Below are 25,731 nucleotides of genomic sequence, written 5' to 3'. Positions count from 1 at the left end.
ATGATGTTCAGTGTATTGTTGCTCTCTCTCTGTGCATCTGTTGTTGGGAGCTTCGTGGCGCACAAAAGAGCGAAAGCGTCCTCTGGCGCCCAAGCGTAGCGAAGTTAGCCTGTCGAATTCAGTTGTAGTTTACGCGTCGGTCGCAGCACAACGCATTCATTGCGAACAGTGCGCTGTGAAAGCTGTGTTTATACCAAGCGATTGAAAGTGAAAAATACTAAAGACACAGTGAGAGAGTGAGTGACAGAGAGAGGGAGACACAGCAGCAGGAAGACAGGCTAAGCGCAGTCAGTGGACAGCAGAGACAGTGCGGCAGTGACAGTGACAGTGTTTAGTCTGCTGTTATCAGCGGCGCTAGTGACAACTTGAATAGTCACGTTGACAGGCGCGGCGATAGAGTGAAGAGTGAAGAGACGTGCCGTGTGCCTGCAGAGCCGGCGGCAAAAAGGCCACAAAGACCAAGAGTAAATTAACAACTTAAAAGCTACACAATACACAAATACAAATAAACACATTTTGTTAAACGTCTGTCCATACACCTGCAATTGTGTGTGTGTGTAGGTGTGCTTGTGCTTGTGTGTTTGTGAGTGGGTGTGTTTGTTCCTGTCTGTGGCTGCGTCGTTTCGCGCCTCTCTCAATTAACGTCCCGCCTCCCGCAGTGAAGCTTCAAACCTGACTCTGGTAAGTGGTTTTGTTGTTATTGTTGTGGTTGCTGGTGTTGTTGCTGTTGTTATTGTATGGCGGCTTGGAGAGCTGCATGTTAAGCCAATAAAAGGCATTAAAATTAAAAACGGTAAATGAAATGAAACGAAACAAAGCGAAACGAAATGAAACGAAACGAACAGCAGCTAATGGATTTTGTTAGTTTTCACTTTCATGCCAGGCAGGCAAAAAGACTCAGAACGGAAGACCGAATGCCAACAATAACAACAATAGCAATATTAAGCACAAAATGAACAAGTAGATGGGACGATGAACAGCAGCTGTCGCAATGAAAAACTCATTTTAATGCCCTATTTATGCAAACACACACACAGTACAATTGATACGAATTTACAATTAATTCTTCAGCGTGGGTGTGCTTGTGTGTGTTTGTCTTCATGTGTGTGTGTGGGGGTGGCTGTGATTGTAAATCTTTTTCATCTTTAGCGTAGCACGTATCACGTACAACGACGAACGTAACGCGCCAAAATAACACGAAACTCGTACTCGTATTTATAAACAAAAGTAGCTGCCAGTGTGTACACACCTTCACACACACACTCAATCAATCACTCACTCACTCACTCCCTAACTCACTCCCTTGCATACAACAGGTCAAATTCAAATTCACATTCAAATTGAATTTGAAATGCGTATGGCAAAAAAGTGGCAATGGCCGCACAAATATATTTTTTCTCGATTTAAAATAAATTTGCCGCCTGTCATCGTCGCAGCCACAGCCACAGCCGTGTTGCGTGTTTGCTGCCGCAACTGCTGCTGCCGCTTGTTGTTGCTTGCTGCACATGTGGCAATGCTGAAATGTGGCAATTTATTTATACGATTTTTGTTATTTTTGGCCTGTGGCAGCGGTAACTGAATTGCACGCAGCGAAATCAGTTCAGGCTGCCAGCACGCTTCACTTTCCCAATATAAATATATGCTCGAAGTGTGTGTGAGTGAGTATGTGTACATTACTGCATGTATATTCCGAGTCGTAAATATGTACCTACCATACATGTGTATGCATGTATGTAGAAGCTATGACAATGCGAATATCTGTATGCTTGGACGTGTGTACACACTGCTAGGCGACACACTTTTGAAATTCCAAGGAGAACGGTGGAGAGGGCTGTCCTCTCACTCAGCGTAGCGCAGGCAGCAAGCAGCAGCCAGCGAAGAGAGTGGGAGAGGGAGCAAGAATATGGCGCATAGTTGCCGTTAGGGAATGCTTGTGACATGGAGTGGGGAAGGGGAAGGGGGACAGCGAGACTAACAAATTTTCAGCAGTAGCTGGAGCTTAAAGTGCACGGCCACCGCACACACACACATACCATACAAACACGCACATTCACACGCACTTACATACAGTCTGGGAGTACACACATATACATATAGACGCATAGCTAAAGCGCGCTTTTGGGCTTTGGATTGAAGCAAGTGCTTTTGTTTTTACGAGCAGCCCAGCAAATAATAGCATTGTATGTGTGTGTTTGTATGTGTGTTTGCTCTCTACACCATTTTACAACAATGCACAGTGAGAAAATGCGATAAACTCAAGCATAAACCGTTCACAACATCCACAAAGGCAAAGAAACAGAAAAAAAAAAAATGAAAAGAATTTATGTATTATGCACAAAAGCAAAAAGAATAAGCTAAAGAAGTGTGTGCACACAGTGCTGAGACCTTAATGCTAACTTCATTTTCCAAAAATTAAATCATCAGGCAATCCAATTAAGAGATAAAGTTCATCATTAATTCAGCACAGCAACAAAGCCCTTAATGCCAGTATTTTACAACTTACACTTACCCTCAGAGCTTTGTTGGTGTCTTTTATTGCCCAGTATTTTCAGTTTGCTGCGAAGCTGCAGTTGCCACACTTTAATTGAGTTTCCAAGGGTCGCACTCAGTTTCGCTCAGTGAGCGAATAACGCACTCACGCACCGAACAGCGAGCAGCTCAATGAAGTAAAGTCCTAGACGTTGGTGGACATCAAGCCTTTTGGAGTGTTAGCCCGCTAGCTAAACTGACCTTTTTGTTAATAGCACGCCAGCTTGCGCTCACTAATACTCACCCACACACACACAAGCACACTCAGTACTATAGAGAGGTAGAATTGTCTGCGGCGAGCAATTTGATGTTAACACAGCTGATTGATTTATTGTCTGTTGGCTGGCTACCGCAAACACTGGCACAATATACACAAACAAACAGAACAAAACCGAACCGAACGAGTGAGTCGAGTTGAGTGAGAAAAACAACAACAACAAGAACAACAACAACAGCAAAAACTATAAACACAAACAACAAAGACAACACACACAAACTTGACGAACAAAATGCCAAAAGTCCTCAATAAGCCGGAGTCGCAACGTATGCAATAAAAACATAAAAAGAAACAAAACACACACACACACAATCACACAGACAGCATGACATGCAAGCAAAGGGCTATGTGTGTGTGTGTGTGTGAGGGAAAGACTGAAGCGTGCGCTTGTATGCGTGCATGTATTGTCGCCATAATTAACAGCGGCGAAAACGACGACGGCAATGGCAACGACAACGACAACAACGACAACAACAACAGCAACGACGACAACAACAGCAACAACGACGACGACGACGACGTCAGCGGCGACAGCGCGTACTAGCCGCCATTTTAATTTTACGATAACTGCTTTCACCTACTTGCTTGCCTCTAGCAGCTAGCAATGTATGCGGACTGCATGTGCCGATACATTCACCAACACACACACATAACTACATACATAAGCACAGAGAAACAAACAAACACACACACACACGTTGGGAGTAAGAAATATTCTCGCAGTGCGTCACAGAGTAGGAAATATTTTTACAGCACGTCAGCAGCGTAGTTAACAGTTCGCTTTTTATTTCAAGTGTCAAATGAAATTTTCCTTGGACATTAACATTTAAATTACACACAAACAACAACACTCTCCTCACTCCTCACTCCTTGCGCCTTACGCATTACGCATTCAATTGAATTTTGTGACATGCCAACGCGTGTGCCTCACATTTCATATTTCATAATTCACATTTCATATTTAATAACAATTTCAACGAAAATTCCTTGCATAATTGAAGCGAAAGCGCGACCGTTTGGACAGATGTCAAATCATTTTGTCAGCCAAAGTAAACTCATTTGCAATTGCATCAATTAAGTTTGCCCTTTCGGGCACGATTTCAATGCGCCGTGTGACACTTTAATGACGCCACGTACGCTTAAACACAGTCACACATGGCAACACACATCCCATCACAGACACAGGCACAGACACAGACAGACATTAACTCAGTCATATGGAAGCTACGTGAGCTCGTAAATTCCCAAGACGCCACGTTCAAACTCACAGGTAATTCGAGAAGGACTACGAATGCGAATGCGACTGCGACTGCGACTTCGAGTATAATCAAAAGAGACTACACTGCATTTAAGCTACTTAACCAACTTAAATCTATCAATATTCAATGCGAGACACTCGTTTTACGATATGCGCATAATCCCAACTGGGATAGCACCACAGTTATGTGCATCTTTGATGCCCATAAACCATATGATACTACTATATTCTCTCCTAATCTAATTGTGCCAGTCGACGAACAGCAGCTGACTTAGTTTGGCCTTAAACCATTCGAGAATTCTTTTGATAGCATATGTATTTCAGCATTTAAACGTGTTTTTCTCTGCTTTTTTCATTGCTTTTCCGCTTTTTCCGTTGCCCACGCCCGCAGCTTATAAACAAAAACAAACTTTTCTCTTTGGCTGCGAAACACACACAGGTCAACATTTAGTACAAACAAATTTTAATTGAAATCTATAGGTAATTTTCAGTGTCAATATTCTGCGCTGAACTGTGCAGCGGGTTGAGTCAATAACTCTTCGTCTGCTCGATAATCCATTTGTTTTAATATAATCTGAATGAAACTTTGTATACAACAAAATGTTGACTGTAGCGAGTAATAGTTGAAAATTGTTGCCCATATTATATTTTGAGGGAGCAATCCATTTCATATTTGAAAAGTAATAAGAAATTTCCTATAAAAGTTATTTATTATATTTTTAAACAAAATTAGAAAGCTGCAATCGAGTATGCTCGATTTTGTGATACCTTTAAAAAGTAAAACCAAACAACATTGTGAAAGCAGTATTACATTCAAAATATACCAAACTAATATACCGAAATTTAGATGATATAAAAAATATACCATATTTAGATTATCAACATGCTAAAACATACAAATTAAACCATTGCAATATGTGCATAACTTTGTCAAAATATACTGAATTAAAATACAGAACACAAAATATACCAAAACTTATATTTGGAATATCAAAATGCTACCACATTCAAAAGAAACCCTAAGCGCAAAACATTGCGAAAACTTTATTACAGTTAAAATATACCGAAATAATATACCCAACACTTTCTAAAATATACCAAACTTCATCAGATTATTTAGTATACTTTATGATGTAGGCTCAAAGTTATAATACCCAAAGGGATAGCGGGTATTAAAATGTTATCATTGATTGTTTGTATCTTATGTCTAAATACATTTTCAAACTCATTTCAAAAGCAACTTCTCGAACAACTTTCGATTACATATGCAACATATTCCGTGACTTTGTTTTCCTTTCAACGTTAATAGCTTGGCATTTGTAGAAAAAATAGATAATCTGCCGCAGTAGTATTTTTGTTTTGGCATCCCGCAGACAGGTTGTTTATAATTTGTTTTGCAACTAATTTAAAATTGTTGTTTACGTATTTATTTTTTATGGCAATATGTCTGGGGCCAGGCAAAAGTTGAATTTAAAATAGATGCATGAATGCTTTCACAGCGTGTTGTTCCGCAACAGCTTTATCACCCAAATTAAATTAGACTCAAGCTGTTTTTATTTAATTGACATTTTGATTTTTAAGTGTGAGAGCAGGAAAAGGAACTGAAAATGGATAAAAACATAAAAGAGATGTTTCAAATGCCAGGTTAACAATGAAAAACCACAGGCATTGAAAATGTTTTTCGGGCAAAACACAAAAGAATGTGAGTGAACACAGATACAAACACACAAACACATACACAGATACAAATACCCGAATTTTGTCGGGCACAAATACTTGTTCACCTGTTTCACTAATGCCAGAGCACAAGGGACAGTGAATACGGAGAAAATATTTACGCATGATCGAATGGCAGGGAAATGTTATTGCGTGTTAATGCAGGCAGGCAAGCGTTTGAATTTGAGCGTGAAATGAATATGAAATGGAATTACATATGTAACACACACACACACAGACTAACACAAAAAACACATTAAAAATGTAGATGCAAGCGAGTGTGTGTGTTAGTTGGGCTGGTTATGCGTGACGTATACGCAATGCCAGCCTCAAAGTATGCAGCACTTTGTTTACATTCAATTTGAGTAATGAAAATGATAGTGAACTTGCGACATTACAATTCGAAATTAGTATCCGGGAGTAATAATGTTTTTTTTTATTGTGGGGGACGGTGTGTGGACGTAAGTAATTGTTATTGAAAACGCTCAGATTGAATGCTAATTATAATTAATGTTAATGCCAAAACAATTTGCCTAATACCTTCCGAATTGCGCTGCGGAGACACATTTATAATGCGAGAAAAAAAAAAACTTTGATTTATTGCAGAATACAAACAAACATCAACGATTTATATTCGTAGTGGCGGCAATAATTAACGACAACAACGACGAGCCAAACGAAACGAAAGTAAAATAAACACCAACAACACAAAAATTTGAAACGAAAACAAACAGCAAAAAAGAGAAAAGAGAAAAGAAAAAAAAAGCGCAACAAGAGGACGTGAAACGACAGAGAAAATTACTGCTTAAATGCTTTGGCAATTAAGCCAAAAATTGTTAACAAAATGCGCAATGCATAAAATTAAACAACGAACGGCAACAACAACCACAACAACAACCAGAGCAGCAACTACAACAGCAACAGTAGCAACAACAGCAACCAGAGGCAAAAGAGGAACATCGACAGCAACAGCTAAGCAAACATTTAAAGTGCGGACGCAGAGGACGGCGACGACAGGTGGCAGATTGGCAGATTGGCCCCCAGCAGAGCCGTCGCCGTCGTATTGAATTAATTTCGGCTTTGTGAATGGCACGAGGCGCAACACGAAGCGAAAAGAGCCGAAAACACACAGCACACAGACAACATAAAGGCAATTGCCTACTTTAAAAACAGAAACCGAAAATTGAAAAACAAACTGGAAAAGAACTTTACAATAGTTGTTGTTGCCGAGAAATCAACGATTGTCGACTGCGGGAACTGCGACAAGTTGACACAAAACTTCTCTTTTTTATTGATTTTATTTACGGCCAATAATAACAACTAGCACAGCAGATGGCAATGAACAATAGGAAAAGGAAAAACATTACGGCTTGCCGCTGAAAAAAAAAAAAAAAACAAAACTCGAACGCAATGTGAATAATTTTACTCAAACGTATCACGAAACAATAAGAAACAAATACAGAAACAAAAACAATATAGAATACAGTGAGCGAGCGAGTGACAGAGTGTGAGAGAGAGAGCACGCGTTCGGGAGAGAGGGAGATAGCGAAAGAGTTGGCATATAACTCACATTTATTTCAGCCTGCCCCTCGAAGCCATAACCCAAGTTATAATGCCCCATGATGATTCAAGACAAGAACAACGCACACACGCACAGCCCATAAAAGTGTGCTATAAAAATGAAAAACTTATAAATTAGTTAAAAAATATTAGACAGAAAGAAATAGACAGAGAGAGAGAGAGATAGAGAGAATAAATACTACAAAAAGAAAAACGAGTAAATTAATTTTCAAGTTTAAGCTTGAATAATTGGACAACGATTGCCATGCATAAATGGCCAGGACCATAGAAAGTAGAGAACAATAAGAACAACAAAACAAGAAAGTAGAGGAAGCAACAGTAGCAAAAAACGACAAAAGCAAGACTGATTTTTATGTTTTAGTTAGCTTTATTCTCTTATAAATAAACCTGGCAGCAGAACAAACGACCTGAAATCAGAATCGGAACTTCACAAACACCAACGAAACGAAACAACGAACAACGAAGCGGAAACCTTAGGAAATCCGCTTCCAGGACAACACAATTATCAACAGCAGCAGCAGCAGAAGCAACTGCTTTATCCTTGTCACCATCAACATTACCGACATCATCATCATCATCATCATCAACAACAACAACATCGAGCAAGTGAAACTATTGAAGCGCAATGTTTGTGTTTATTGCCGTCCTGCTTGTCAATGGCTGTCTGGCTGGTGAGTACATCATATAACCTATAATCGAGCCGATTATACATCCAATATACACATACACACACTCATTCCTTTGACAGGCACCATTCCGGCCGCAATTCCAGCTACACCGGAAAACATAACCGTCACATTTCTAACGCCCACCGCGGTGCGTGTTTCGTGGCAAACGCAGATCGATCTCAAGGCGCATCCCATCGAGAAGTACATAGTGACCTATAAGCCCACAGATGACAGGTAGGTACCTCAGGCAATACTTCAATAGTTACACCCAAGACTATATTAAACACACACACACACACACGCACAACACTCACACACACAAAAGTAGTTGCAATTATGCAGCAGGTTTCAACATTTTTTTTTTTTTTGTGCAATTGACAAGCTCAATGTTCTGCCGCTATATATGAATGTATAACTGTCTCTCTGTGTGTATTTGTGAGCTGACCATGAGCTAAATAACAACTGAAGTAAATGGTGGAACGCAGGCCAAGGGGGGCGGAACACAACAAGCCGCAACAGCAAATACAAAGTTGAAGCCAAAATGACCGCGACTATGGTAAAGACCGAAAAAAAGAAAAACAAAATAAAAACAAGCACCGCGCGTACTTGAAGTTTTCAAAGTTGTTCTACACTGCAAGAAAACTTCGACTGACTTTGCAAGTAAAAGACCACCAAGTTCATCGAGTCAATAATATTAGTATTCATTATTTATAGTCTATGGCAAAATATCAACAATTGGGAGGAATATTTTCTTCAGATGATGATGCACTATTTCTTTCAGTGTACAGCAGTCGTTAGCTAAAGCGTGTAAACTGCTGCATAGCAAGAGAAACTAAGAACAAAGGCAAGATAACGAAGGGTGAAACCAGAGAGGGAGTGGAGACAGAGAGCAGAACAAAACATGCTTGTAATTGTAATATTTCAGCTGGCCGCCTGCTGCGGTTGCTCTATGTGAAGCCGCTTCCTCTTTGCCTTTCCCCTCCTCTATTGCTTGTGCACTATGTTTGCAATTTCTCTCTTGTCGAAGAAAAGAAAGCTAACAGCCAGCAAAATCAAATGGTATCGCGACAGTTAAGTGTAATCGACTCTGCACTACCCAACAAGCATTTTACATTGACTTATCCTAATGATATCCGAGTCCAGTACACTATTTTCTTTAAAAATTAAATGTAGTATTAAATAATCTTAATGCAATGAAAGTAGTAAGTAGAAATCTTACTTTAATCTCTAAAGTTTCCATTTTTGAGTTTATTATGCGGAAATTATCATAAACTAAAATTTATTTCAATAATCAAATATTTGTTACATTCTACATTCTGTAGAAAATATCAATTACCAAAAATGTATTCTTGATCAAAGATTATTTTTGAGTTAGTAATATAGAAATTATATTAACTTAAAGCTTATAATTTTTATTAAAGTTTTATTTCGCTATTCTTAATAGTTTTTGAGTGAGCTATTTATAGTTTTTCATTGTTTATGAAAGTGAGGATAGTTAAAAAAATTGAAAACTTATATCACAAAAGAAAAGTAGTATGTGTTAAGTTATTAAGATTTGACAGTAAACGATATATTATATTATTGATCAGCGCCATCTAAGAAGATGTAAAGGAATAAACGACACCTTCAAAGTCTAATATATTTTGTACTCTATGGTATATTTTCAATGTAGATCTCGATCGATATACCAAATATAGTTTTCGATATATATATTTTAGTATTTATCGGTATATTATTGTGGTATACGGGTGGCGGGTATCGCACAGTAGAGCATACTCGACAGTAGCTTTCTTAAGCTTTCTTTCTTTAAGCTCTGTCATATAGTTTATAAATAATATATGTCACTATACTTAGAAGCATATACGTATCATTTTTCTAACAACTATTTATTGTACACATTTCTATCGAAACTAAATGGAATATATTTAAAGTTTATTCTCAAACACATTGATGTCAGAAAGCTATAATAATCAAGTTTATAGACACAACTCTGGTAACTTTGTGCTATGTAAAATGCATGTAGATTATGTTCGTTTTATAAATTGGCAACTTCCGCTTCCGTTGCTTCGAAGTAAAAAGAAATACTTAACTTTTTTATACTATACAACAACTTAATGGGTATTGCACAGTCAAGCATGCTTGACTCTTAACTCTCTTCGGGTTTTCCCTGGCACAACTTGCAACTTCCGTTTGTAATCCAATTTGCTTGCGAACTTTTGCAGTATCATTGAAAGTTGAAGCTCGAGACAATGGCTAACTATTGTTACACAAAATGTGATGAATCAATCTTCGAGATCTTGTTACTGATAGCTGTGGACAGACAGAACGACAGAACGGTCTATTAACATAGCGAATAATATGTAAAGCATGCAAAGTGCTGAGGAATGCTGAATATTTATAATATTCCAAGTTGCGTTGCATGCAATGAGCACACACTAGTGCAGCAGACATGCCGGTTATATATATGCATACATATTTAGTATGTATATATATATAGAATATAAAGCAAAGTGGCGTTGCATATTTCGAGTAACGACTACAAACTAAGCACTTCCGCTTTTGGCTTCTGGCTTTGGCTTGGCTTTTACTTTTTACGCGACGACGAAACGTTGGCAACAGCAGCAAGACGTCACTTTGAAGGACGTTGGAATGCCGTGTAATAAGTTAAGTGCTCGGCTTTTCTGACATTTTCGTCTATTGCTGCACTACCTAATGCTGCTGCTGTGCTGTGCTGCCTCTCTTTTGTTATTATTGTTGTGGTCAAGGTGTTTTCAATTTAATAGCTGATGTCGCGTGTGTGTTTGTGGAGGTCCAACTTTTCGACTGCATGCGCGTGTTTGTCTTTTAGTTTCATTGCCATTGTATTTGTTTCATAAAGTTCACGCCTATATCAAAATTTTATTACATTTCAGTTCAGTTGAGTTCAGTTGAGTCTAGTTTTTTGTGTAGTTCTTTCATTTTCGTATCGTTTTTGTTTTGCCCGCCATTATTTATAAGTCGGTTTCAGTTTGAGTTTGTTTTTTAATTTTTGTGCTTTTTGTGTGTTTCTTTAGTATCGATTTTTGTGTAACTGCGTTCGTTACTACTACTATACTATATACTATATTATATATAGTATAATAAACTGGCCGCTCATTACGGTGTGGAGCAGGTGAAGAGACAGGGTTGTTCGAGTATCTTCCAGCCGTTTTTCGAGTAAAATTGTGACGTTGAATAATGTATGATTAGTACATAGACACGTTGACGATGACTCGCGGACTCACGGTCCTCGAGTGCGCCCCCAAAGGGGCACCGCACAACAATACACACACATACATATGTATAATATATAGCTCATACTTGTACTCCGAGAACTGGGCCTGAGTAAATGCGAGGCACCAAACTATCCACGCCCTTCACTCAAATTACATATCTGGAGCTGCATGAATTTCTAGTGGATTTACAAACGATTGAAGTACGAAGTACGAACTCACATCGTCACACAGTCTTACAATTACTCATTCGACCCGCATGTGAAAGACCATCAATAATAATAATAATAATAATTAATAACAATTAAAGTCCGCTCAGACAGCTGCACAGCGTAAAGCACTTGGGAAATTTCCAATCAATATGAATTATGTATTTAGATTAAATTGTGTTGAAAGTGCACTTGACATCGTCGAGTACACTCGCATTCATATTCACAAACACAGACACACACTCACACACCCTCATTCGCAATTATTTTCGCTCTCAATGTGCAGCATTGCCTTGTCTTTTTTGAGTTATTTACATATTTCGTGCATTTTCCTCGCTGTCAGATGAACTATATAATTGAATGTAAAAGGCTAAAAGTCATGGCCCACTTAAGTGTGCTACACTTTTTTTCATTCTCTTTCTCTCTCCCTCACTCCCTCATATTCTATTCACTACCATATTCTATTTCGACTCGAAAGATTGGCTTTTCAATCGCCTAATTAGTTTGGATATTATCAATTTTTTTGAGGGGGAGTTTTGAGGCAAGCCAATTAACTGGAATGTGTATGCAATTTTCTTTGTGTGTGCTGTACAACATGACGTATACTTAATTGCATTTCATAGCTAAGTACGTTGCTGCTAAACTGACACAACTTTTACAAAATCAACCTGAAAGTGATTGCAACTTAGTTTAAGATAAAATTGAAGAATTGAAGTCGCAAAAGTTTCCACAATTTTATATGAATCATTCTGAAAAGAAAGACAGCTGCGTTTTCAAATGTTATTGAGCAAACCTGTGGCATATTGACTGATTGTTAAAGTTTGCAAATTTATATTTAAGTTTTACTTAAGTTGATGTAATATTTCTCTTGATTGTCTCTCTTCTTCCCTTGTTAGTCTCATCTATATAATTGGAGGGACAATTGCAAACGTTTTGGCAAAAAAGAGAAATGAAATATTTAAATCAGTAAAGTTTGAGCTCAACTTGTTTATTTACTTTTGTGTAAATTGGGGTAGAAAGATTGTCGAAACGGATTGACAGTTTGGCACCAGCAATTTAAATCACAAAAAGTTCAGCTAAACTTGTTTATTAACTTTGTACCTATTTTATTGTTGCGCTCGCTTGTTTGATTACAGAGCATCTCGACAGCGTCTAATCGCACGTGTATAAACACACACACACACATACACACTTAGGGACACCCTGTTTATCAGGCACAGAATGTGCTTCAGTGTGAAACACTCGACGGGAGTTTGAGAGCACTTGAGTTGAACTTTGCTTTTGGGATAAAGTTGAATGCCAAGGCGAGCTGTGGCCGCTTTAGGGTCAAGCTGTAGCCATCTGACTATCTCTTTTTCCCTATCTCTCTCTCTTTTCTTCTGGTTTTACTATCATTTTTAAGCTGTAAAATAGCACTCGTAATATGAATTTGAGCATAAACATCGCCTGTAAATTCTCTAATCGAGGCAATAAAGCTTGCAGAGCGATGCGAGATGCGTTGTCAAAAGTTTGTGGCGCAGACAAAACTTGACACTACTAAACTATACATATATATGTATATGTATGTGTGTGTGTGTGGGTGTGTGTGAGTGCGTGTGCACATGACATCAAAATATATCCACAAGTTTCCATTCTGCCGTGCGCTGAAGTGAATGTCACGTGTAAGCTTAGTAAAATTCTATAGTTGTGTAGGTGCTCTGCTATGCTGAGTTGTCGTTGTAGTTGTTAACCCCATAGAAATTGTACGTCAGCTGTCAGAAAATGTTTGGAAAATATGAAAATATACGTGTATGTGACCAAAAAAACCAGAAAAGCCAAAAGCCAGAAGCCAAAAAAGCCGCACAATGTCCATCATAAGTTATTAAAAATACGAAGCAAAATGTTTTTCCACTAACTGCACCTATACTCAAATTTGTATATCTATGTATGTGTGTATGTGTGTGTGGATGTGCCTGTATTTAGGTTGAATTTTCAATTTAGAGTTTGAGTAATGGACACATTTTTTTAAAGGCCCAATTGGAAGGCATGCGCGCGGCGTTGTTGGCTGATTGTTTATTCAACACAACCGGAAATCCAGTGAGCTGCAAACTACTCACCAGTAAAAACAAAAGGGGTCATCAGAGGTGGGAGTGGCAAAGCCGGGTGGGGGTGGGGTGAAAGTACAAAAATCAAATATGAGTAAGAAAATTGCTGAGGCATTAAGCAGTTTCTCTTACTCGTTCCTCTGTTTGCATTGTGTGCACATATGAACCAAAACTCAATTCCCCAGCGCTAAATTCATCTGCATTTATAATGCCAATGCGACTACAATCGGACCGCTCCCCCTCCTCACTCCCCGCTCTCTAAAAGGGCAGTAAACCAACCCATGTCGAACCACAATTGGATGACGATGGCGTGCGTGCAAATTTGCGGACTTTGAGCAAATGTTTGGCAAACGAAACAAGCCGCGACTTGGTCCAGTTCAGTTTGTAGTTTGTAGTCGTCGCATTGCATTTGATTTGGCCCCCCAGGCGACATTTGACGTTAACTTTAATAAGCCGAAAACTTTGGGCTCTTCTCTTCACATGTGTTGCTCCACAGCTGCTTTGTCTTGCTGCTTGGCTACCAAAAACTTTTGCATAAACAAACTTGGTGTGAGACACTTAAGCACTGCACTGGGGCATATTAGCGTACACTCTGAGAAAATTATGTATAGAAATTCAAAGTATTCCAAATGCGGAATAAAATACTGGCAAACTTTCAATTAAAAAGAAATAAACTTATAATTGGAAGCATAATATATATTTATTAAAGCAAACGTACATAAATGTGAGTTAAAAATTCAAACATAAAAAAATGCTGTGAACAATTTAGTTCAGCAATATTATTTTAATCGATATTTTTCACTAATTTCCTTCTTTTCATTTCATTAACTCTTTTTTTTCTGTTTGAATTGGACATTTTGGCATTTTAAATTAAATGTTTTCAATTTACTATTAAAAGAAATATATAAGGGTAATTCTTTGATCGAATTTGTCAAGTGCGAAGTCTGAACAAATTTAAAAATAATTAAAAGTTTTTCTTATAGCTCTGGATTATAACTATTTTTAGAGCTAAAATTGGTTTCAAGAACTTTTTCTGTTCATTTTTAGGTTTGAATACGAATTCGTTCATTTTTGCAATTATCTTAAACACACAAAAATAGTTTCTAAATCATTCTTATCTCTAATGTAAGTGTTTATCAAGAGCTACAAGATTCAATTTTTGTCAAAATATTGTAAACAAGTGTTTTGTTATATGTTTTTTCACTTTAGTTAGTGTCACATGCGACAGTTTTGCTAGAGAATTACCCATACTTAGATTTAGATATGCAAATAATAACAGAAAAATCTAAAGATTGCCAACACTTTGATTAGCAAATACAAAAAAAGCAGAAGGCAATTCGGATTAACAAAATTAATAGAAAACAAACGCCAACTGAAAGCAAATCTTAATAATTAATGTATAGATAAAAAGATAAAATAATAATAATAATTTAATAATATATTTAAAGAAATATATTCCATTTAAAAATAAAAGTAATGTATAATGCTTGACAACACTACGACTGACAAACACTAAAGCATTGAAAAGAAAAATACATATGGTAAAGAGGATTAAGATTAACAACAAAAATAGAAAGTTCTAACAAACACATAGACAATCCAAATCGAAATCCTTTGGAGCTTTGTATAGTTTAGAAACTAGAAAAAATATGTATTTTAAGGAATTTATAAAAAACAAAGAGCAAATAGCTTTCCAAATAGGCAAAGCTAAACAAAAAACTAGGATTAGAAAAAAGAATAGAAAACATTTTGAGCACATAAGCAAACTGAATTTAAATCTTAACAATCTGCACATAGCGGAATCAACACATTTTATGTTGAATCTAGATTTAAACTTGGACTTTTTTCTCACTGCGTAGATAGGACAACAGTCGAGCTCAAGCTTGAGCTTATATTTATTTAATTTGCGCAACTTTTGTTATGTAAATTTGGCACATCAACGGCAATGAAAAGTTGAGCAAACAGATGGAAAACTTTTGTGAAAACTGAGATACTTACAAGTACTATACTACTATATAGTACATATAATATTTGTAAGGTAACCTTCAAAGCGGTACTTATGTTAGTTGTTGTTGTTGTTGCTGCCTTGCCTCCTCGTGACCTTCGGCTCGGGTTTGAAGATTGCCTGTAATTGATATGCCCGCTCCACGCTTGCTTGGCTTATAATTAGTTGAATTCTAATTACATGTAGTACTCTATACACAGGCACACAATTCTTAAATTTCGGATACTTAATTGATATTCGTGTGTAATTGCTGGCTGGGTTAAATCCATAATGTGTACAGCTGCCTTTGCAGTTGAATAATGAATATTTCATGAGGATTCCCCTTAGGCTTCGTACTCTGTGTATTTGCCTTGGCCTTATGGCAATTTTACAGGGTATTTTGTCAGTCGTGTTGCCCCAAAGTGTTTGCTCACTTGGCGCTATTTTGTTGCCGCGTTGTTTGTTGTTCGTTGTTGTTGTTTTCGTTGTTGTTGTTGGGTTTTTGTGTTATGGCTGCGAGCGTTTGTTTTGTATCTGCTGTTGCTTCTGTTCGACGATTCCATTGGGGGCCATTGCTTTGCTTCACCGTCTCCGACTCGTGTGTGAGTGTGTGTCTGCGAGTGTGTGTGTGTGTGTGTGTGGCTTGTATATGAATAATGAATCATTTGTCAGGCTGTTGTAGCGCGCTCGCTGCTGTAACAAGAGCCATTGCACACAGGGGCCAGAAGTCTAGGCTAGGGGCACAGCTCAGCCTACACACGCACTTGTAAGCTCACTCACACACACACATAGATATGGGATATACGTATACTTAATATGTAGTTTACTATATGTATATATGCGGAGGGTAACACGAGCTCAATTGGTAAAATCTAGGACATGTTTGGGTAACTGCCCGGCAAAAGTGACAAAGTGAAATATTGGAGCCATGCTGTAATTACGAGCACGACTCTCGGCCTCATATTTCACACGCTGCTTCTGCCTCGACTTCGACTATTTATTGTAGTTTCAGCAATTAGCTACATACACACATCGACACCAACACACATCGACACCAACACACATCGACACACACACAATCTGTACGCACACATTGTCACACTTAGTTGCCGTTCGAGAGTGGTAATTGAATTAATTTAAGTTACAGGGTTGTACAGGATGTCGCCGGCAGCAGTGAGGCCATTGTCCTGGACCGTTTATTGCCCAGCACCCAGTATTCTCTGTCGGTCACCGCCATCTGGATGGGCAAAAAGTATCGCAGCCGGGGTCAGATCAAATTTCGCACCTTGGGTAAGCATCATCATCTCCATCTCCATCCCCCTCAACATTACCATCACCATCATCATCATCAACAAGCAATTAGGGAGACGCATCTGAAAATCACTGGCCAATTATACTCGTAGATTTGCCCAAGAACACATCACAGCAGGACTTTCCGCCGGGCATCTATGGCCGCAATGGGTCCGGCAATGGCAGCATCTTTGGCGACGACGTCACCTCCACAGCCACCAACACATTGACGCACAGCACAACGCGCGAGCTGCCAACGGTAAATAGACTTTTGTACCCTCAAACATTTTGGGAACAAGGGCATAATAACTTAGTGGAATGTGAATTGGTATTTATGAAAGCAAGTTATTGAAAGATTGAAGATATATTAACTTAGTATGCAACTTATTGGAATGTAACTGGATTTCAAGATTGAGAGAATAACTTAGTAAATATGTAAAAAAGCTTTTATAACAGCAACTTATTCGATTGAAAGATAGAATAACTTAGTTAATATGTGAAAAGACTTTAATACGAAAAAAATATTAGGTTGTTTGGTAATGACGTACCGGTTTTTACATTCAAATTTCGCGCTTCTCTTGTGAAGTCAAACATAATCGTATCTGGCAATGCTATATACCGTTTGAAAGGTATTGGCATCACCTTTAAAATGACATATAGTTTGTTTACATAAGCTTCCACGTTAAAAAAATTACAATCGATTGAAATGGAGTTCCCAAACGCAGAAACTCGGGCAATTTTGAAATTTTATTTGGCACAGGGAAAAACTGCTGCGGAATCTCGCAGACAGATTATTGCTGTCTTAGTAGATAACAAACTTTCGATTCAAACCGCCGAACAGGGGTTTACGCGATTCCGAAGTGGCAATTTTGATACCGAAACACCCACGCCTTCCAGACGACGAGTGACCGTTGATACGGATAAAATCATGGAAATAGTGGATCGAGATCGTCATGTGACTATTAGAACCATCGCAGAGGAGCTGCAACTAAGAACGGAAACCGTCCATAGGCATTTAAAGTCGAAAAATTTAACAAAAAAGCTCGTTGTATGGGTGCCTCATGAGTTATCCCAAAAAAAAATCTTTTCGACCGTGTATCAATCTGCGAATCTTTGTTGCACCGTAATAAACTCGACTCATTTCTGGATCGGTTAGTCACTGGTGATGAAAAATGGATCACATATGACAACATAAAGCGTAAAAGATCCTGGTCGAAGCACGGTGAGTCGTCTCAAACGGTGGCAAAGCCAGCAACAGGTGCTGCTGAGTGTATGGTGGGATATCAGAGGAATTATCCGTTATGAAGTGTTGCCCTATGGCCAAACCATCAATTCTGACCTCTACTGTGAACAACTGGAGAGATTGAAGATTGCACTTGAACAGAAGCGGCCAGCCATGGTGAATCGTAAGGGCGTTGTGTTCAATTATGACAACGCCAGGCCCCATACGTCTTTGGTGACGCGTCACAAGCTACGGGAGCTTGGTTGGGAAGTCTTAATGCATCCACCTTATAGACCGGACATTGCCCCAAGCGATTACCATCTGTTTTTGGCCATGCAAAATTTTTTCGATGGACAAAAATTGAGTTCAAGGGAGGATTGTGAGAATCGAATCGCCGAGTTTTTTGCCAGTAGGGACAAGGACTACTTTAGGAGAGGCATATACAAGTTACCATCAAAATGACAGAAAATCATCGAAGAGAACGGTACATAAAACACTTAAATCGGACAATGCTAACTATTTTAAAATTGTCGTCAAAAATCAATAAAAAACCGGTATGTCATTACCAAACAACCTAATACTTTTATTACAGCAACATATAAAACAATAGATATTCCTAATCAGTCTGATTATGTATGTCCGTTCATATGAATACAAAAATACTAAAATATCGACCATATAAAATACTAATCTGCTAATTGATTACCATTCTTATTTTACAATCATTCTGAGCATAATAGGCCATTATATTTACAATACTATAAAGGAGCAGTAGTAAGCGAATATTTATTTTGTAAATATGGCATTATTTGGTCATTTGTTTTCTTTCTTACTTTAATAAACATCGATTTCAATTGAGAATTTTTCCACGCCTTTTCAAGCTACAGAAAAGAAAATAGCACATGACAGTTATTTTAGAAAGAAACTACATAAAATATTAATCTGATTTTAGAAACAAACCACAGAAATGTTTACTCCAAAAATTGAATAACACTATTTTACAATCTTTCTCAGAACAATAAGCAAATGTATTTTTATAATTATAAGAGAGCAATAGTAAGTTTAAGGTTAAACGTACTATTACGACTATATTATGATGATGATTATTATTATACAATTATCTAGCCTTTACAATATTGAAGATCTAGGATATGTTTTCATTTCTGTTTGCTGACTTCTAAAGATCAAACTTAATTGAGAATTCATTCAAGCCTTTTGAACTCTGCCAAAAAATGGAATAAACTTAATTCCTTAAAAAAAAAGTTTGCAAGTATCTCCACAGTCGAGTACGCTTGTCTCATTTACTATTAATAGAAGAGGTAGCATCAAATAGGATTTCCAAGTCAAATCCCCAACTGTGCGTTGGACTAATTACAAATGCGATTGATTGATTGCAACCCGAACACTCCCACATTATCTTGCCCACTCTCTATTACTCTCTCTCTCTCTCTCTCTCTCTTCTGTCTCTCCTTAGATACGCGGTGTGGAAATTGGCATTGTGCTCATCGTGCTGATGGTGTGGGCCGGTGCCATTGCACTGTTCTTTAATCGTTGGGGCAAGATACGCATGCTGCTGCCGTATCAGCCGGATTACAAGCACGAGCAGCTCAAGGTGCCAGGAACAGGCGTGTGCAGCGCCAGCGGCTGCAATGGTCAGCACTCGCATCAGGTATGCATTGTACACAGCGATGTGGAAGGCATTATGGGTGTGGTCTTAATGCTGGCCGGGATAATAATAAATGTGGTCGGGGAAATGGGGAAATGGGGGGAATTAAGCAGGGCAACTTTAACATAAGTATCGACTTTTGTCGTATGAGCGCGTATAACGTAACTTACCTATGTTTCCTCTGTTTTTGTTATGCTTTATTTATAGAACCTACACCCCGATTTCTTTGTCAAGGTATTCAACATATTTCATTTCTCAATTAATTACTGCAACAATACTTTTTGCATTTAATTAGCTTTTGCATCAAGTCAAGTAAATACTATTTAAATATTATTAAGATATTTACTTACTTACTACAAAATGTGCACAATTTACTTTTTCTCTAGTGCACACAGATCCGCCCCCGTCTCGCCCTATTGCTCTTTCTCTCTCTCGCTCTCTCTATTTATCTTTCAAATGCCCTTCTCAAAGTTCTCAAGAGAATTGCGAATGCTTGTTCTAAAACTAGGAAAACTGTATATTTTTTATCTTTGACTCTTGTATGATTGTAATGCATAATGAATGATGATCGAGTTCAGAAATGAGAAGTAATTGAAATGGGAAAGGAAATACGAATAAAAAAATCTTCCTATTAAGTTAATATTATGATTCGATAAAAAGTCCTTGAGTGAACTAAAAACTGGAAAATGTCATTGTCTGTCATAAAATAAAAAAAATAATTCCGTCATTAACTCCTTACTACAATTTTTATTATGATTTGCTATAAACTCTAAAGCTTTTGCTAGTTTACTTTTCTTTTCTTTCTTCTCTTCTATTTTGTTGTAGAATTTAATAGTAGTGTACCATTTAAAATTCACCCAATTTATGGAGGTTTTAAATGATGCAAACACTTTGGCATGCCGAAGATGGTTTTAATCTTATACTTAGAAACGTGCTTCAACTTTTTTCCAATACAATTTCAACTTATACAACATACATATAGACACTATTAGAGCTGCACCCAGGCGGTTTACCTAATGAACCAGATCCATAGATTCATAAAACTTAAAACATGTTTGTTAAATGCTTAAATGGATGCGAGCATGGAAACACTCTATCCAAGTGTCCCCCAATTTGCATTTCCTATACATAGTTTTCAATACCATATACTACTATACTCGTTAATTAGTTAGTTAGTTTTGGTTTTGAGCTTTTTGTTGAGCTTTGTTGAGGTTCGAGCTTTCAATGAAATCACTGACAAAGTTTCCTTACTTCCACCCAAAAAAAAAACCAACAATTTGGCTCGCTCTTGCCTACTGCTGCTGCTGCTGCTGCCGCTGCTCCTCTTTCTCTCTCTCTTTCTTTCTTTTCCTCTTTCTCTACATATTTTTGCGATCCAAATCAGTGTTTGCCCCGCTGCGAGGGTTGCGGAATCTTCGATCGTTGCTTTCAGTATCCGCGCAGGGAGCTGGAGCGCGATTGCGGCTGTCAGTTTGCGTTGCTGCACAAGGCGGATGTGGAGAGCTAGCAACCAGTGCATCGCGAAACGGCTGTGCAGAGTGTTGTTGCCGTCGCCAATCACAATCATGCCCATGGCACGCCCACCAACACCTATGTGCGGGGTCCAAGTGTCGACAATCAGTCGATTGTCGGTGGCAATGCGCTGCTGGAGCACGGGCACGGCCAAGGTCACGGGCAGCAGAGCATTGACAGTGCTGCACTCGATAGACACGATGCAGATGCGGATGCGGATGACGCAGATGGGGATGTGGATGCAGAGGGCAGGGCGAGTGGCTGCCAGTCAGCTGCTGAGGATCAGCAGTTGTTGCAACGGGAGGCGGCACCACAGCGTCTATTGCCGCTGTCGGTCAACAGTCATGCAACGAAACAACGGCGATTTGCCCAACAGCGCAGCATACTAAAGAACTCACAGGAGCGCACCTTTGTCGAGGAGAACGAGGTGCTCGAGGCCAAAAAGCAATTGATATTGCGCCGACGGCGCCTCTTCAGCCATTACCGGCAGTACGATCAGTGGCGACGGCGACAGTTTAGCTATGATCCCAGTTACTTTCGCCCGCCTCCGCTGCCGTCTAGACCGCTGGCATACGCTGATTACGGCCCAACGGGCATGCCAGGCACTGTCGGCGTCGGCTACGGCGTCCACATTGGCAACATGCCAGCAACAGCAGCAGGCGGCATGGGCATGGGAGCCGTCACTGCGGCCAATGCTGGACGACGGCGTCGACAGTACCGGCGTCAGTATTCGTGCGCCGATCGCAGTCGTGATGGATCACGCGAGAGTCGCGGCTCCTCATCGCTGCAGCTGCAGAAATACCACAGCATGGTCGCCAGCGATACCATACACACCGAATCGTCAATGCTCAATCACAGCAACTACAGTGAGCCGGCCAGCGTAAGTGCTTCACGATCACGATCACGATTACGACAAACACAAAAACAAAAAACAAAACAGAACAAACAACAAAACCGAATTCAAATTCGGAATCAGTTCGTGTGTTCGTTCGTTCGTTTGATTCGCTCGCTTATCGATATCGATAAATGCACTATCGCCATGCACTTCTCTCGTGTTGTACTTGGGCACGTTAATCGTTTATCTTTAACCGTTTTAACCGTTTGCCAATTTGTTCGACCGCCCGCCGTTTTTTGTTGCAGCGTTTGAGGCGTTGAGTTTAAGAGCACAAAAAATATAAATCGCACTCCACCTCCACACCCAACACTCACTCAACACCTTTTTCAATCAACACCCTGTACAGTGGTCATTATTGACTCGCGCTTCACAAGAGCACAGCAAATAGAAAAAAACACAATCGCCAAACGCAGGACAACTCAAATATCACAACAGCAAAACAATCTCCACACACAGTTATCGTATCGCTTTTGTAGAGTCTTGTGCAGGTTACGCTTTCGCTTGCTTGTTGATCGCCTGTTGAGGATGCTTTACCTTAGTGTAATCGTTGTGGGATCTTTAGGGTTCCATGTGTACAAATAGTGTGTGTGTGCTTGTGCGTGTGTATGTGTGTGTAACATTTCAATCACCTGCTCCATGTGGCGCTCTCTCTTTATCTGTTCTCTCTCTCTTCCCTCTCTCTCTCTCTTTCTCTCTCTAAACATTTTACCAATTGCAATGAGATTACAGTTCGACAGCAGTGATTGTGGCGGCACCTTTGCTCACCCACCGTTGCACTGCAATAGCCGCGTAAGAGAAATCATCGCTGATTGCAAAATATTTGTTCCCACTAGTCGATTACACTGCTAATCTTGTTTGTTTTGCAGCACATCCACATGCTGGCGGAGGAGCGTTCCACATCGATATCGGAACGCTGCACACGCAGTCGCATCAATTCGGCCATATTCGTCTCGTCGGAGGGTCGCGGCTTCGATTCCATTGAGTTCCTGCGACGCCACGGCTCACAGAGTGTCCTTTGCCGCAAGGCCAAAAGTGCCGAGAATATCACAGATAATGGACGCCGGGTAAGTGCACGAGATTATAGTAATTATTACACAAATATTTACTTTGGAATTTGCAGAAGAGTTTGCGACCTTGGCGAACCGATGATGACTCCGTCCAACAGCAGCAGCACCAACAGCAAGACTCCTCCCAGGACATCGAGCTAAAGGAGTGCGGCAACACCGCTGGCGAATTACTCACGCTGCCTGTGCTCCATGACGCCAAGCAATCGCCCACAGCGACAACCAGTCTATTGGCCCGCTCCTCGGCCATTACCACGGCCAATGTGATTGTGGGCAGCATTTCATTGGAGGCACCTCCACCATATATGCAGGATGATGACACACACTCAATATCAGCGTTGATTCATAGCGATGCCGCTGCCATTGTGCATGACTCACAGGATTCGGCGGAAACCGTGGAGGAGTTGGTGCATGTGCCACTGTTGGCAAGTCAAACAGCCACAGCATCGGTTTCGGCCGCCTCATCGCCCAGCATTGCCATCGAGGCGAAGCCACGTGTACTGGTGCATCAACGCTCCTCGACGGCGTCTTCATCGCCGCACAACAGTCCCAAGAGTTTGGGACTCGGCCTAAAGATTGTGAAGCCCAAGATTAATGCCGTGCCAATGGTGTCAGTGTCCGGTCCATCGCCGCCCATTGAGAAACCGCCGCTGGCGGAGTGTTTGTAACAAATGGCAGCCGAAACATTTATCTAAGCGCGCTCACTCACGGCATCTGGACACCCCAGACCTAGTCCCTGTTCCCACGACTCACAACCCAGACCAGCACCAGACACCAACCATACACGAAGACACAGAGAACACAGAAGAACCCAACTAGCACTTGCACGTCCCACACAGAATCTCAGATATGGAAGAAAGTGGATAGTAAAGTATGCCAGCTGCTCAAATAAGTGTTTCGGTGAAGCTAGAGAGATTGAATTCTACTCTGCTGCAGGAAGTAGAACTAGAACTAGGAATAGGTGTAGGCGTAGGCGTAGGAGTAGGAGTAGCAATAGGAATAGGAATAGCTGTAGTTATTGTACCAAAAAGTAAAAAATAAAAGGGCATTGCCATGCAGGAAAGCTTTGTATATTCAAGAACAACGACTGAAGTATACACATATGTTACATGTATGTACGAACATGAACTTTTAGACGTTTATAAGGCGTTCTATAGTAGTATACACCACATTAACACAGACAGAAACAACTGATAAATCAGCTTTAACAACAAAACATGTAAACTATCAGGCTTTAATATTATGATGAATTTCTGGTCATAGGCAGACCAACTAACAACAACCTGTTGAACAAGTTATTCTCGTTATTGTTCTCCCTATACCAATACCATTTACCACTTATATTAGTATATACCTAACAAATATAGATATTTATATATATATATATAGCCAAAACTAGGGCACCACACATATTTATACACCACTCTTATAGTACTTATATCAATTTAACTATACATATATATGTACATATGTATATTTATATTTTCATTGGTAGCCTATACACTTGCTACAAATGTGTGTACTTAGGCATTACCTTAGAGGTAGATAATCCCTTTGACCCACACAACTGTACACCCATCTATACACCCAATACTAAATTTACATTTATAGGCTTCTAGGCACAATGAATATATAGTCCGAATCAGAATGTTACTTATATATATACATAGCTAACATATCAATTAACCCACGACCAAAAACGAAACGTTGAAACTGTAAACTAGTCGATAAATTTAAATTCCTACTATGATATTGTAATTAACGTCAAATAAGAAAGTGCCCAGGATGAGTTCTAAGTGTTTTTAAAACTACTTGTACTTGTACGTTTTCGTGTAGTTTGTAATTTTTAATAATAATATATATACTATATATAATTCTATATACTATATATATTATATATACCAAAACATATGTATGTACGAACTCATCATGTATCCTTGTAGTGTTTAAGCATGCATTTTAACAACAGTTTCACTTGATGTACCTACATACATACATACTTATAATATAGATACGAGTACTTAGGTATATGAATTCCTTGATAATAGAGATTATACATTTAAATTATAGAACTGATGGCAGCACACAGAAATCATTTGCTCTCTCCTCTTTAGGTAGTCATTATATTTTAGTTATGTTACTCAAATTATCACAGCAATAATTGCCCAAAGTAATTCCCAACTTATCCTAAATACTAACAACTATGTATTTAAATCTATAACTTCAGTTGAAATCAAATCAAATCTTATGTAAATACACCCGCACATGCTACAAATTCTAATCCCACTATAGACTCTCATCAGCCTATGAATTTTTTCATTTCTACTACGAGTATGTACTCTAATGGAACACGAGATGTTGTTATAAAGGAATTGTCAATTTATGGTCCAAAGCTACAATAAAAAACACCATTCAAATGGGTCAAAAGTAAGCTTAACTAAGTAATACTTAGATTATGTTCAATTCGAAAAAAAAATATGTGGATGTGTATTTTTTGAAATCAAATAAACGAAATCTATCTATAT

The 25,731-nt window shown here is 39.1% G+C and overlaps 1 protein-coding gene across 1 annotated transcript; it reads left to right on the top strand.

Moving 5' to 3' along the window:
- The first annotated feature begins 118 nt into the window (after positions 1-118).
- LOC133843460 (uncharacterized) lies at positions 119-25,731 on the top strand. The gene is given in 11 exon segments (XM_062277031.1): positions 119-681; positions 6,387-8,032; positions 8,110-8,263; positions 16,705-16,847; positions 16,961-17,106; positions 19,544-19,738; positions 19,943-19,969; positions 21,120-22,127; positions 22,872-22,931; positions 23,009-23,206; positions 23,263-25,731. Coding segments are annotated over 10 exon segments (2,589 nt in total). The 5' UTR covers positions 119-681; positions 6,387-7,986; the 3' UTR covers positions 23,875-25,731.

The sequence above is a fragment of the Drosophila sulfurigaster genome, chromosome 3 (assembly GCF_023558435.1).
Source record: "Drosophila sulfurigaster albostrigata strain 15112-1811.04 chromosome 3, ASM2355843v2, whole genome shotgun sequence".
NCBI lineage: Eukaryota > Metazoa > Arthropoda > Insecta > Diptera > Drosophilidae > Drosophila > Drosophila sulfurigaster.
The sequence above is the reverse complement of the archived record's forward strand: the minus strand, read 5'-3'. Positions and strand labels throughout refer to the sequence as shown.